At 45.7% G+C, this 15,595-nt stretch overlaps 1 protein-coding gene and 1 long non-coding RNA gene across 9 annotated transcripts in view; one reads left to right on the forward strand and one right to left on the reverse strand.

Moving 5' to 3' along the window:
* The window catches only part of LOC128339738 (uncharacterized), a 42,430-nt gene extending 34,415 nt beyond the window's left edge, over positions 1 to 8,015 (forward strand). The window contains exon 3 of the long non-coding RNA XR_008313191.1: positions 7,691 to 8,015. This is a non-coding gene — a long non-coding RNA (uncharacterized LOC128339738). The remainder of the gene's footprint in view (positions 1 to 7,690) is intronic.
* RUNX2 (RUNX family transcription factor 2) overlaps positions 1 to 15,595 on the reverse strand; it is a 366,905-nt gene that overhangs the window by 163,397 nt on the left and 187,913 nt on the right. For 4 of the 8 annotated variants that reach the window (XM_053284100.1, XM_053284098.1, XM_053284104.1 and 1 more), the window contains one exon: positions 10,564 to 10,737. The exons of the other annotated variants lie outside the window; for them this stretch is intronic. In XM_053284100.1, the coding sequence (XP_053140075.1) occupies positions 10,564 to 10,737 (174 nt within the window). The remainder of the gene's footprint in view (positions 1 to 10,563; positions 10,738 to 15,595) is intronic. 8 annotated transcript variants of the gene reach the window in all.

Below are 15,595 nucleotides of genomic sequence, written 5' to 3' on the forward strand. Positions count from 1 at the left end.
GGGGCCTCATCAATCCAGCCAAAACCACAGACAGATCCCAGGTCGGTGACACCACAGGGTCATCAGAAAAAACATTGTATACAGAAGGGTTACATACATCAAACCCATGTAGGCTAGCAAAAGACCTGAAGCGAATCCACTTATGATCATAGGCTTTCCTAGTGGACTGTTTCCTGGCTGCAACCAAAATGTCTCTTAGTCTTGGTGGGAAGTCGGCAGGACCTTCCAAGCCATCAGGTGAAGGTCTTGAATGTTTGGGTGGAGCACTCCACCACTCGGCTGGGCAGTAACCAAGCCACCACCAGCCTCCTCAGGGCAGGAAACCAAGGCCTCCTGGGCCACCAAGGCTGGCTCTTGCCCGCTCCAGCCTCAGTTTGCTCACCACCCTCGGAAAGTGTGGAAATGGAGGGAATAGGTACAACAGAGGGCCCGTCCACGACAGGACAAAGGCATCTCCCAATGAGCCCAAGCCCTCGCCCTCCCCACCTCCAGAGCGAGGGCACACCAAGCACTGTCCCTGGACACAAATAGGAACCAGAACACCCCCCTCTGTGAAAATGTTTGTGAGAACATCCTGGTCCAAAGTCCAGTCATGTGAGACCGACACCATCCGGCTCAATGTGTCCACCTGGACATTCATGGCCCCTTGAATGTACACTGCTTGAGGCAACACCGCATGCACCATGCACCAGTGCCAAAGATCCATAAACAGGAACAGGAGGCTCCTTGACGATGTGCTGCCCTGTCGGCTGACGTAGGCTTTTGCCATTGTATTGTCCATTTGGACCGTCACTGAATAACTCACAATCACTGGCAGAAACCCCTGAGTGCTTTGAAAATGGCCAGCAACTCCCAAGTAGTTATTGTGCCGAGTTTGTTCCCTGGGGGACCAATGTCCGCTCAGGCGAAACCCATCCAGGTATACACCATAACCAAGCTCCAATGCATTGGTGGTAATCACCCAGTGACACTGGGGTGTCCTGAAAGCAGTGCCCACGGTCAGATGATGGCTCTCTGCCCACCATGCCACAGTTTCCCAAACCCATTGCAGGGGTGTTCATTCCAAACGGGCTGGATCCCGAAGGGATGTCTAGACATCCCGAAAGATGTCTAAAAAACAGCACTGGATTATCCATACCCAAAGGCATGCCAGAGCGAGCACGTAAGTGGTAGCTGCCATGTGCCCCAACAAGCGCTGCACCGAGTGCACAGTCTGGGGACCTCCAGCTAGGAACACTGAGGCTAGCCTTGATAGAGTACGAACACATTCTTCTGACAAAAAGACCATCTCTGAGGTCGTGTAGAAGATCAATCCAATGAATTGAATTCTGTGGGTAGGTTCCATTTGGGATTTCGTGAAGTTGATCTGGAAACCCAAGCCTTGCAGGGTGTCTACAACCATCTTGAGGGCATCCAGAACCGCCTGCCTGGTGTTTGCCAGGATCAGCCAAACATCCAAGAATGGCAGTACTTGTAGGAAAGCCACCACTGGGGCTAGACACTTTGTAAAAATCCTGGGAGCCGTTGTGAGCCCAAACGGCAGGGCTTTGAACTGGTAGGGTCCCCCCAATCTGGAAGCGCCGATGCTGGGGGCAAACAGACAGATTATAATATGTGTCTTTTAAGTCCAGTGATACCATCCACATGTTCCTTTCTAGGATAGTCATGATGGTTGGTACAGACAGCATCCGGAATCATTTGTATACTAGATATTGATTCAGAGCCCTGAGATCTAAGATGGGATGCCGACCTCCATCCAGTTTCAGTACTATGAAGTACCGAGAATAAAAACCAGGACTCCCTGGATTGATGACCTGCTCTATTACCTCTTTGGATAGCAGAGCGGAAACCTCCTGGTCCAATTCCAGAGTGGATGGAGTCATCCCGATCCTTGACACAGGTGGCGCCCAAGCGTATGATTGTAAGGACCCACTGGTCCATGGTCACCTCATCCCATTTTGCTGAAAATGGGGCCAGGCAAGTCCAGAAACTCCCTGAGTCATTGCTTCTTTGGAAAGGGGCCAGGCCATTGTTTTTGGAAAGCCTGTTTGCTAGGATGAGGGTTCGATTTGTATCTGGACTGGAACTTGTTGTCACGAAATGGACGATCAGAAGAGGATCGCTGCTGTGGGGAAGCCTTCTGCAGATAAGATGACCATTGGGTAGATTTTTGTTGTTTAGAAGCCGGAGAGGGATAGGACATGGACCTCGCCATGCTCCACAGCTTCCAGACTTTCTGAAGCGTATCATTAATCTGCTCAGCAAATAGGCTAGAGCCCTCAAAGGGGAGATCTTCCACCCTAGTGCGTGCCTCATACGTCAGTCCAGAGGAACGCAACCAGGCATGACACCCGAGGGCTACTGATGTGGCCAACTTTGGCCGTGCACTCCACCACGTACCTGGCCAAGTATAGTTCTTGTTTGGCAACTTGTATTGCTTCTCGCAGGAATGCCTTGGCAGGATCACACTTATCCTGTGGCAGTAGATCCAGAAAGGGAGCCACTTTCTCCCACATGAAGGGATTATATCTGGCACTGTAGGCCTGATAATTAGCCACTCTCAAGTGGAGAGCTGATCCCGAATAGAGCCTCCTCCCACAGGAGACCAATTTTCTGCCCTCCTTGTCACCTGGGGCTGACTCTAGGGATGCCTCCACAATGATGGAATTAGGGGTGGGATGATTCTTTAGGAACATGGTATTATCCTGCAATTGCACCCTATAAAAGTTCTCCAAGTGCCTATTAGGCTGCGATAGGGTTGCTGGCTTCTTTCAGTGCCCTTTCATGATCCCCAGCAAGGCCGAGTTAAGGGGTAAAGCGGCTGGTACCTTGGCCTCCGCATCGATAAGGCTAAACAACGGGTCCAATTCTCCTTTCTGTTGCGTGCCGAGGCTGATGCCCAAGGCTGAGGCCATTCTCGCTATGTATGCAGAGTACAGTTTGATAGCTTCTGATGGAGAAACAGGTTTAGAGTCTGACTGTATATCCAGGGGAGAGGAGCCCGGGACACACTTTCCAATTCTGGAGAGCTAGAAGCACTGTCAGTCTTCCAGTTCAAGTGGTACTGAAGACGCTTGTGCTACTGCCCCCGAGACTGTAGGGGATTCCAGATTGTTACCCTTATCCACCGGTATTGAGGAGGGGATTCCAGCTGGCAGCACCTGGGTAAAGAGCAAGGCTTGCTGCATATCAGGAGCCGCAGAAGGTGATTCACGCCACTCCGGACAATCCCGAGGGGAGCAATGAGGAGATCATGAGCGTGGCCTCCCTTCAGAGTGAGAGAGGGGCACGCTGTAGTCTCGAACAGATCCGGAGCCCCCATATGCTGGATCTTCCAAGTAGTGAGGGCCATAACGAGGCCTGACATAGTCTGAGTATTCAGAATGGTAATCTCTACGATATCAATCGTAAGATCCGAAGTCCCGGCGCCAAACGCTGTATGAAGGCACCACTCATACAATCTAGGCTTCTTGGCCACCGATTCTTCGGCTTCTTGGCCATGGCCTACCGATGCAGATTCTTCACCTTTTTCAGGATTGGGGGCAAGTGTTGCCCCACTGGCAAGTCTTGAGGCAACTTTGGCTTCTTCTTCTTCTTCTTCTTCTTCTTTCATTTCAACACCGAGGGGGTTGCCGAGGGATCAGGACCAGCTGGTAGAGGGCACTGAGGCAAGTCCTCTGAGTGCACCAAAATGCTCCAAGCCATCGAAGGAATGACGATGGGAGGCATCGATACCGGTATCGAGGCCGGAATACTGACATCCACTGAAGCAGAATCAGGATGGTCAGGCTGTACCGATGAAGCCATTTTAACTGACCGCTTCAGCAATAAGGCTTCCAATGAACGGAGAGCCAGATCCCACAGGGCTGCGTGCAGGTGAGGAGCCCTATTCTTGCGAGCCTGCTTCGTAAACCTCTGGCAGTGAAGACAGGTCTCGACAATGTGGGATTCCCCCAAACAAAGAAGACACTGGGTATGAGTATCAGAGGAAGGGATCTTAGATCCACATCAAATACTTTTTTTTAAAAGTTCATGGTGTTCGGCATAAACACCGTAGGCCGGCCACCAAGCTCTGTCCCAGGCAGAGCTCCAAAGGAGGGGAAACCCCACAAAAAATAAAATGCCAAAAGAAAAACATTAATATGCGAAGAAATTAGAAGAGAGAAGAAAGCAGGAAAGAAAACAAGGGGATAGATCACAATCCTACTCATTGCAAAGCTGCAGACTCCACGATGTTGACTGAAGCGTGGATGACGAAAGACTGAGGGAATGAGGAGTGGTGCAGCTGCATATAGTGGCTGGGGGCGGGCTTCCCGCCTAAAGCAGGAAAATTGAGCTTGTTAGGTTCTGACAAGGTCTGCGCAGGTGCATAGCCCATTGGTGTAAAAGTCAGAGACCACGTCAAAGAACCCTTTCAATACATCTCCTGAAATGATCCAAACTATTCCAGAGCATGTTCTAGGCATGCACACTTTACACATGTCAGCCAACAGGGGCTCCACTATCTCTCTGAACTAAGAGTTTTCTCTAGAACAGGTTTGCATAACATAAGGCCCAGGGGCTGGATCTGACCCACGGGGAACTTTTTGTTGAATATTCTGCAGCAACAGCAGAAACCATGAAGAGCTCTTGGCCTGTCCTTCTGACCAGCAGCAACAGCTCAAGGCAGTTGGCCACTCGAGACCAGATGTCCCCTGCCCATGGGCCAGAGCCCAATGACACCACCCCTCTTTGCCCTCATCTTTACCCTGACTCCAGCTCTCTGCCCCATCACTTTCATTAATATTTGTAATAATTAATTTTAATGTAATTTAATTAATGTGGTGAAAATCTATCATGGCCCCTGCACAGCACATCATGTTTGGCTGAAGCCCACTAGGAAATTTGAGTTGTGCAGGGCTAGAACATAACTCAAGATTCCTTCTAAGGTTCCCTCTAAAGCGCTCCCTCTAAGGCACGTCCCCTCTAAGACGCATGGCTGTGTGCCCGCTCACAAAATTTCAGCCCCAGCACAGAAGATTTCAGCAGACAGGCAGTTTCACGCTGCACTCCAATGGCTGCTTAAAATGTTAGCAGTCTTCCCCCAACTGCCACTGTGTTAGCCCTTGCTGTGATCAGAGGGGGGGAAATCTGCTTTCTCGTGCAAGTGAGAGAATCTATTCTTCCACTCTAGCCTTGGCAAGAGGCTACTGCAAGCCTGCGCCTCCTCTCGGAGCAGCTGGCAGCCACTCTCTGGGTTCCAGGAGCCTCTGGCTGCAAGCAAAGCAGCCACGTCGCTGCCTGCCTGTAAGATCTCTCCTGCCTGCACTGGAGCCCAGAGAGAAGCTGCCAGCCACTCTAAGAGGAGGTGCAGGCTTGCAGGCATGTGTGTACTCTCCCCCCAGCCCCTACCACCTTCTGCAACTTTCTAATTAACTGATTAATAAAGCTTTCTAATGGACTGATTAATTAATGCATCCCTCCAATATGTGGCTAGAGGTGGCATTGAAAAGTGGGAGCTGGGATGAAATTGAGTCCCGTCCCCTGCCCATGGCCATGCTCAACTCGGAGCCAGCCTCAAGAGTTCACTGGGGATGCACAAGGGTAAATACCAAAGAAGGAAACCACAAGCAGGGAGGGGGGTGAATGGATGGCACAAAGAATGGGCGGAAGGGAGTGGAGAAAGCAGCTGGAGGTGGTGGGGGCTGGCTCGGATGTTTTTCGCATGGACATGTGTGTGTAAACTGTAGGTGTGTCGTGTGTTTGTAGAATGTAGTAGAGGGAGGTGTGTGGGATGGGAAGGAAAGGAGTGTATCAGAGGGAGATTGTGTGTGTGTGCATGTGCGTGTGTGTAGAGGGAGGTGTGTGGGATGGGAAGGAAAGGAGTGTATGGGGGGGAGTGTGTGTGTGTGTGTGTGTGCGCGTGCGCACGCGTGTGTGTGTAGAGGGAGGTGTGTGGGGTGAGAAGGCAAGAAGTATATCAGAGGGAGTGTGTGTGTATGTGTAGAGGGAGGTGTGTGGGATGGGATGGGATGGAAAGGAGTATATGAGTGAGTGAGTGTGTGTGTGTGTACACAGATCATGTTCTTTATCTAACTGGAAATTATTGCTCAAAACAACAGACTAAAGGCTGGTTAAGAGTATCTTTAAGGGGGCTTACTCCCAAAGTACTTGTGCACAAAACTGCAGCCTTAAGTACTATAAATGAAACTGCTTTCAGTACCATTGGAGTTTCCAGATAGTTTATTCAGGAGATCACCCCCTGTATGTTTGTTTAACAGGCCAAACACTTCATTTACTTGAGTCATCAACAGAAACTATTACTCCTGTAGATTCAGGAAAGACCCTTTGGGACATTTTATGTGAAAGAAAGTCCTCAAACATTGGTGAAGTCTTCAATTGAGGAACATAGAATTTAGATTACCGTTATCTAAAGCCAAGCATTTCACTGTAGCGAGGTTGTGTATTGCATCCCTCTTGCTGCTGGTATTTAGCTAGCTACAGGTACAGCAGAAGAGTTAGTTAATCTGCATTCTTCCCATTTCTGCATTTCCCTCTCTCACCTGTCTATAATGAATCCTTTTGCCAAAATCATGGAGGGACTTCCTAATTATTCCCAAGCCATTACCTGAAAGATATGAGCCATTTGGGGGATATGGAGTGATCCTGCCTCACTGCAGGAATTCCTGAAACTTTCAGATCCCATCCAGGATTCTATGCAATTAAGTATGCTGGGTGGGGATTTAACCTCAAGGGTGTTGTGCTCAAATTGCAGTACCACAGTAAACTCAGTAAGTGTACTGCTGCCCACAAATGGTCCAGTCCGTTTAAAGCCAGTATTATTGCTTTTCAACAAGTGCAGTTTGCACTTTTAAACTGTTTATTTCAGTGTCATTCGCGTTGTTGTGATGCTAAACTAAATGCATTACATTCTTATCTAAGTGTGTGACAATCTGAACGTATGACATTCGTATCTCCTTGTTTTCATTATACTTAAATGTGAAGCAGAAAAAAGTAACAATCCAATTTTATAAATAGAATTGTAAAATACATTTATTTCCTTCCATATTTGTGTGTGTGTGTGTGTGTGTGTGTGTGTGAGTGTGAGTGTGAGTGTGAGTGTGTGTGTGTGTGTGAGAGAGAGAGAGAGAGAGAGAGAGAGAGATCTATAGTGGTACATAATATGGCACACTGCCTTGATAATGCTGCCCAGAACAAACTCATTCTGCTCACTGATGAAAAAAATGAGAGGGAACATTGCTCTATAACATAACTAGCACTCTCCCTAGCTGCACAGTGCACACTGCAAGGAAAAATCAATAACAACAAGTTGCTATTCTCACTGATAACTTTCTGAGGAAACTCATGGTTCCCTAGAACAACTTGAAAATTGCTGCTATGCTGTATACCATCTAGATATGGTTAACATGGAACACAGACAGCATTTTTTTTACCAACTTACACAGAACCACTTCTATAATTCACAAGGATACATCCAATCTGTCATAGTAAACGAAATGCTTGACCGACAGTATCAAGAAGACTAGAAAACTCCGGTGCTAGTAGAATTTTAAAGCTTGAGACACTTTGCTTAAAAATTATTGTTGTGCTAACACTACAGTTTTTTATAGTACTAACTCAATATAAATCATGCTGGATATTTGTATAATGCTTGACTTCTGATCTGCAGGCCCTTCCTTCCTTTTTTTAGCACAGAACACTTTGTAATATAGCGGATGACGACGATAAGACTGATTTTGGATAATTACAGCACGAGAGAGAGAAAATGTGCAGCCATGTGAGTAGATGCAAACTTCCAGTCACAGTAGAAATGATCACTGGCAAGAGGCAAAGAACATTTCCAGTGTCTGGCAAGGAATGTGTGTGTCCCTCTTCAGTACAAGTCACTCTTTTGTAAAGTAGCACTACTACTGTCATCTGCATATTTACTTGCATTTGGAAGAGAAATTGTAATCTTTCCACTGTCAGCTCTTTAGCTATACAGAATGAAGGGTTAACTTCACATTTTCTTTTAATGGTATTCATGACTCATATTCTTTTAAACATCATCTACAATTTACATGATATTAAAGTGCTGCAGTGATTCAGAACAAGACAAAATTGGTAGGTTATTAATCATAACCCAACAGCAGAATTTCTTTAGAATGAATTTATGTGAACAAGAACAGCATATGACATTTCAAAAGCTTTAAGTAACTCTATGTTCCATCTATGTGACAATATAAATTGATCAACGAATGGGCACTGACATCCCAATGAACAGCTTGCATAATGAGCAAAGTTGCTCTAGTGCAATAAGATCATGTAATCACAGTAAAAATTGATTTGCACAAAAGTTCCCTTTAAAGGAAATTTCCCTTTAAAGGAAATGCGATGTGCTGCATTGTGCAAGTGTAAGCATTCTTGTGGTAGTGCAACTCTAGTCTGGAACACAAGATCCAGACTTGGCACAAGTAGTTAGTGCAGGAGCTTTGCACTAGCGCAACACCCTTCTGCAAGTGCTTCATTAGTTAAGAAGTCAGCCAGAGCTGAGAAGATAACTTATGCTCAGTTACTGGTATAACACTGTACTAGGAATGTGCATGGAACAAATTTTGCAGTTTGGTTCAAATTTGGATCAAATATGAATTGATCCGCTGGTCCGTGAACTGGATCAGTCAAACCAAGTGAGCAGTCTGGTCCATTCAACCAAACTGGTTTCACGGTTCAAGGGGCTATGCTTGTAAAGGGGACTCCAGTGAGGATTCCCCTTTAGAAGCCAAGGGGTGGAGGGATCCTTGAAAAGTCTTCTAAAGGGCAGCCGGAGGGGCGGCGAGAGGGCACCTTTAAAAGTAGATAGCCCAAGTGTGCGGTACTCACTCCAGAAACCCTCCTGTGTAGCAGCAGTGCGATCTCAGCCTCCACAGATGCACGAAGGCCAGAACCACATTGTCACCATGTAGGCAAGTTGCTGGAGGGAGCACCATATACTTGGACTGCACCAGGGCGTGTTTGGAGGAACAGTGATGGTCACTGCCAGGCCACTAAGCACCTTAATCTACTTTTAAAGGTGCCCTCTCACTGCCACCCTTGGCTGCCAATTTGACTTTTCAAGGATTCTCCTACCCTTTTGAATTTAAAGAGGAATCCTCACCGGGTTCCCTTTTACAAGCATAGCCCCCTGAACTGCCCAACCAGTCCACCATGGACCATGCTCGGTTCAATTTGATGGTGGATTAGACTGCGTCCAGTCCAGTTCATAGTCAAACTGTTGAACTGGCCTGGTTCGAGGCAAACTGGTTCACGATCAAATGGTTCATGCACACCCCTAAACTGAACAATAAATAAACTAAGAGAGTCCAATTTACACATTTTGGACCTCAGAAAGAAATATGAGAAGAAATTTATTAGAGGTTCCTGTTCACTTTCTGGGAATTTTTATGTTCTCTTGAGAAGGAAGAAATGACAAGAATAAGTAAAATACTACTAGTGGAATGGGAACCACTTCCCAATGGCAAAACACCCCTCACATTTCTGTTCTACCAAAACCACCTGGGAAAGGCCAAATTTATGGGTCCTTTCCACTCCACTGTTGCTTTTCCGGCTGGGCCACCCAGGACCATGAAAGTTCTGTACTAATATCATTTGTCCTTAACAATGTTATCATGTGGCCAGACCTAATTGGTTGTGCAACTATATTACTTACTAGGAAGAAAGCTATTTTTCAAACAAAAAATGGTGCCAATACTGCAGTTGACTGAAGCTGCAAACAACAGGGAACTGGCATAAAGATGGTGAGTGTTTCACAATCTTTTATGAAACATTTTTAGGTCCCTAAAAGCCCCCTTTTACGCTGAAAATGTTCACTGCAGAACATTGTTTGGCCTTATGGCAGGGGTGGGGGAGGGTTTCAGGATGATTAAAATGAAATTGTATAAAACCAAAATAAATATTCATCTAAGTTCCTCCCTGCAACACACAAAATAAGCATTGGTTTGAATCCCCCCCCCCCGCCGCTTTTTTAATAAAGCCTCATGGCTTCAGATTTTCTCTCCTTTCTCTCTACATGTTCTGTTTTGAAAAATGAAGTCAATCTCTAGGCTTGAAAACAGAATGTATAAAAGTCTCAATACAACCTGCTTCATGATTTATTGAGACAGAGAGAAGCCACAATGTGGAATAATAAATGTGGCAAAGCAGAATTTTTCTTGGCAATGCTAATGCTGTGCAGGCAATCCGCAGAAGCCATTCTAATAAATATGCACAGCAGAAGTATTTACATATATTTTATCAATGCATGCAGATCAATGACAAAAGAGATGAGGCATTTCTCCAGTTTCATCTTCAATTTAATTTCTTGTCAAAATGTTGACTTCAGATTATAAAGAAGAATAATTCTAGTAATAAATACTATAGGGGCGGGGGGAATCTACCCCACTTAGCTTATACACACTTATACTTTGCACTTGGTAACAATCTTACTCTTCTATATTTTGAAACAACACCCTCCCCCACGTCAAAAAAGGCCTATAGTCAATTATCACCATAGCCCATATAAAACAAGCCTATGGTTCTGTCTCTTACCTGTAATCTGACTCTGTCCTTGTGGATTAAAAGGGCTTGGTGCAGAGTTCAGAGAGGGCCGTGGGCTCTGAGTCGGGACCCCTACTCTCATACTGGGGTGAGGAATGCGCCCTAAATCACTGAGGCGCTCAGAGAACAAACTAGGTTTAGAGTCATCAAGCTTCTGTCTGTGCCCTGGAAACAGCAAATCATAAAATAAAAAGTGTTGTTAGCATGACTTAACAATGAATTATTAAATAATAACTGTTCTTTTAAACAACAAGGACAAAATAAATTTTAGACTTAACCTAGGCCTAGTGCAGGGAATGAAATCAGAACTGGCTCACCCATTTACAATATTCCTATAATGAAGGCACTTGTTTGATTCTACTTATACATGTGTAAATCACTACCTATTTTTGCAGCAATGTACACAAGTGAAAAATCATCACCTGTGACAATCTAGAAACATCTAGAATGTTATAAGATATAGAACATGCCTTGGAGTCTATCATAAAGTGCTAAAAGGGGTACAAAAGGTTTTTTTTAAAACCCAGCAAAAACTATTTAGTTAGATCATTATTCTGTAACTCTTATTATTTGAGGGTTTTAAAAAACCAAAAGAAAAATATTCATCATACAAGTAAATGGCGAATCTCCTTGAAGGAGGAGGGGAGTGGATGACGTACTATCATAGGAAAGAATAATAACCTGATGAATGCTCCCAGGATTCAGTTTCCCTTAAGTTTACCCACCACTCTTAATCATTGCCCAATTTCAAGGGTCTGCTTTGTGCTTTTAAGTCTCAATGAACTCTATTATCTATTTTGATCTCTTTTATTTATATATTTTTTATTTATTTCTATCTCATCTTGATCTGAAGACTCAAACATACCCTTTCATCTTAAATAGTAGCTTATTATTATTATTTTTTGTCTTTTTGGAGTTTTTTGTCCTGACCATTGTATTGCTGTTTTACTGTGTACCTGGCATAATATGACTACTGTAATACATTCTGTGTAGGGTTGCCTTTGTACATAGTTCAGAAGCTTCAGTTAGTGCAAACTGCAGCAGCCAGGTTGATCTCTGGGACAACTTGGAGAGACCTTGTGCTGAAAGCATTGCACTGGCTGCCAGTATGCAATGGTGGGGCAGCCTGCTTGGGGGCCCCTTGACCCTCTGGGCCAAGGGACATTTGCCCCTGCTTATCCAATGGATGCTACGTCCATGAACCAGCTCATCTGACAGTGAATTGGGATCAGGCCTTTTCTGCAGCAGCACCCGAGCTTTTGAATATTATTCTAGCCGAAATATGGGGTTTGAGGCTTCTGCGGGCCTTAAAAAAAAATTAATATTGTTTCTGTTTTAAATTATTTATTTTAATTGGTTTGTAAACTGCCTAGAGAGTTTTATTAGGTGGCAAATAAATAAATAAATAACCAACCAACCAACCAACCAACCAGAGTAGGTACATTTTAATTGGGCTATTTTCTATTCTCTCGCAGAAATGCTTGACTATGTTTCTATACTAGATGGCTTAATTTTTATGTTTGGCTTCCTTTCTACTTTCAACCAAGGGGAAAGACAAGCATTGTAGTAAAACAGATTATTAGAATAAGGATAGGCAACTGAGGACACGAAGGCCTACTGCATTTCCCCTGGCTCAAAGCTTTGTCCTGTACACCTGTCAGCTGCCTTCTCCTGAACTGTATATGCAAACATGTTTCCTAAAGTATATGAAATAATATTTCAACTGCCTCCTTCAAGAACACTTCACATTGATGAGAGAGAATAGGAATACGGCCTTTCCTATTCATAAGTAGCTTTGCCAACATGTGGCTAGGGAACATTCTCAGTCCCTCAGAGTGCCTATCCTGTCAGTAAACTAGCTTGATATCTGGGCACTGGACATCACATTTAAATATGCAAATAAAATTCAGTGCAGGTAGCTGTGATTTGCACTATTGCTACTCCATAAGTAGCAACCGGCTGGATCAGATCAAGTGTCCATCATCCTGCTTCCTACTGTGGCCAGTCAGACGTCTCTGGGAAGCCACAGACTCCATAAATATTGCTCTATAAATCTGTCTAATCTCCTTTTAAATCTAACTTGAACCAACCATGACTTGGTGTGCGCAGGCCAAGATCAATTTTCAGCACATTATTACATTAAAATTCATTAACAATATAAATGAAAGCAATTGTTCGTTACCTGTGGATCTTCTCTCACTGTCAAGAGACCCACAATTTTAACCAAGGGGAGTGGTCAGAAAATAGGCCCTGTTCTTGCTCAGTCAGTGGGGCACCTGAATGCACCTGGAGCCCCAAACAACTCCTCTCCTCTCTCTTAATGTTGCTTTTAGTCTTCAATCCAAAGCATGCTTACTTGGGAGTAAGTCTCACTGGGCAGAACATGGAATGTATTTCCACATAAACAGACCCAGAATGGTGCTGTAAAGCAGTTTCTGGAGAGAACAGCGGATGGCTTCTCTCAGAGAAGAGGAAATGGACTGAAAGAGTGGCCCTCTGCAGGATGCTGATGCTGCTCCAACCCTCTCCATGCAACAGTGCTACTGCTGCTCAATCAGCAGCAATTGGCTCACTTGCTTGTTAAGTTCATTGCTGTCACATGCATCTCATCTGATCTCAAGGACCAACTGCACTGAGCTCCTGCTGCTCATCAGCAGGACAACCCAAGAGCTCTTCATGGCTCCTGCTGTTGCTGCAGGAGATTCCTATCTGGGGGGCAGAAAAAAATCAAAATCCTGGGCCTTAGTTGTACAGGTCTGATCTAAAACATTGTGCATTACCATGTGGCGTGAATGCCATAAATGAATTATATGTTGTGTGAAGTAGTACTTCCTTTAGTCTAGCCTGAATCTACTGCCTATCAGTTTCCTTGAATGACTTCAAGTTCTAGGATTATGCGAGTGGGAGGAATTCTCTCTCAATTTCCTCTACTTCATGAATGATTTTATAAAACTCCACCATGACCCCTACACCATAACTTATCTTTTCTCCAAACTAATAAGCCCGCAACATTTTAGCTTTTTCTCACAGGGTGGGTGCCCTTTCCTTCATCTTTTCCAACTCTACAAATTCTTTTTGAGATGGAGCAGTCAGCAGGGTCGGCCCATCCAACAGGCAAATTAGGCAGTTGCCTTGGTTACTAAACAGAGAGGGAGATCGACAGCCTGGGTCACGTGCCGCCCCATGAGTTGAAAATATAGTCAATTGGGGTGCGGGTGCTTGCCTGATGCCCCACCACTGATGGCTGCAGCAACAAGGGAGACAAGGAAGAACAGGGGCAAAGGGACCACCACTGCTTGCCCCCTTCACCCACATGGGCGCCCCTGGCAGGCAGAGACCTCCTGTTGTTCGAGCTAGTAGGCAAGAGGGTGAGTGATTGGGCAGGAGAGTGAATGAGTATTCTGCATCCCTGTTGCCCGCCCACCCACTTGCTCTCCTTGCTGGCTGCCTCTAACACTCGTGCCACAATGCTGGCCTGCCACAGTGCATTATAATGGACAGCCAACATCATTATAACATGACATGACAGGCTGGCTGCCCCGGTGGCAGACAGAGTGGCAAGGAGAGCAAGCAGGTGGCCAGGAAGGCAACGGGGACCACTCGCCCACTCACGCAACAGGAGGTACTCACATGGGCAAAGGGGGCAGGGAGTGTCAAAACTAGGCTTCACCTGGGGTGCCAGAAATCCTTGGGCCAGCCCTGGAAGCTAGAACTGTACAGAAATATTCCAAATGCAGCTACACCACATAATTATTCAAATACATTATGACTGCAAATCTTATTTTGAATCCTTAGCATGGAATTTGCCTTTCTTGACTTTCATAAGAATATAGGAGCATAAGAACAGCCCTGCTAGATCAGGCCCAAGGCCCATCTAATCCAGCATCCTGTTTCACACAGTGGCCCACAAGATGCCGCTGGAAGCCACATTCAGGAGTTGAGGGCATGCCCTCTCTCCTGCTATTACTCCCCTGCAACTGGTACTATGAGGCATCCTGCCTTTGAGGCTGGAGGTGGCCTATGTCCCTCCAACTAGTAGCCAATGATAGACCTCTCCTCCATGAAGTAATCCAAACCCCTCTTAAAGCCATCCAGGTTGTTGGCTGTCACCACATCTTGTGGCAGAGGATTCCACAAGTTGATTATGCATTGTGTGAGAGTCTCTGTGTGTGTTTTATTTGCCAGGGCTAGCAAACTCCTAGCATTTTCCAGGGCTAGCAAAAACAAAAGTGTTTTAGTTTGTCCCTGCCTGGAGGAAATGGAGTCAGCTAGGGCTGTGGGAGGTCCCACATTCCTTTGACCCACATCCTGTGTCTCAGTTGGAAGCCTACTCTGTAAAGAGCAGAAGCAGCCTTGAGGAGGTGAACAAGCTTTTCTAAACAGAATAACATCTAGCCTCCCCCCCCCTTCAAACTAACTAACAGGAAGAGGGGAGATTTTGAGGGGCTAGTTTCTCTTTAAGGGATAAGTCCCAGTGTGTGTGTGTGTGCGCACGCGCGCCCATGCACGCTAGCATTTGCCAGGGCTAGCAAACTCCTGTGTTTTTGTTTTCCCTGCCTGGAGGGATGGAGTCAGCTAGGGCTGTGGGAGGCCCCACATTCCTTTGACCCACGTCCTGTGTCTCAGTTGGAAGCCTACTCTCTACATAAGAGGAAAAGGCCCAAGAGCATAGCGAACAGAGGTAGCAAACAGGATGCTGGAGTTTTGGAGGAGTTTAGCGTGAAGTGTGTGGGGGAGCCTGGAACAAGCCCTGGTGATAACAAGGAGCCCAGTGGAGAAGAGAATGTAAGTACAAATCCCTCCCTCATATTCTTGAGAAAAGCTGTTTGGACAGTTAAATAGCTGACCATTACAGCCGAGACCTACGCTTCTAATAAACTATCTCTAAATACTGTAGACAGCGAACAAAACCAGTATAAAGATAGGAAGTCAGCAGGGGAGAGGGCACTTACCAGTGTATTGACAGAGTGCCACATGTATGACTATTTGCCCCATGGATAGAAGTCATGGGTGTGTGCTCAGT

Source organism: Hemicordylus capensis, chromosome 1 (assembly GCF_027244095.1).
Source record: "Hemicordylus capensis ecotype Gifberg chromosome 1, rHemCap1.1.pri, whole genome shotgun sequence".
Classification (NCBI taxonomy): Eukaryota; Metazoa; Chordata; class Lepidosauria; order Squamata; family Cordylidae; genus Hemicordylus; species Hemicordylus capensis.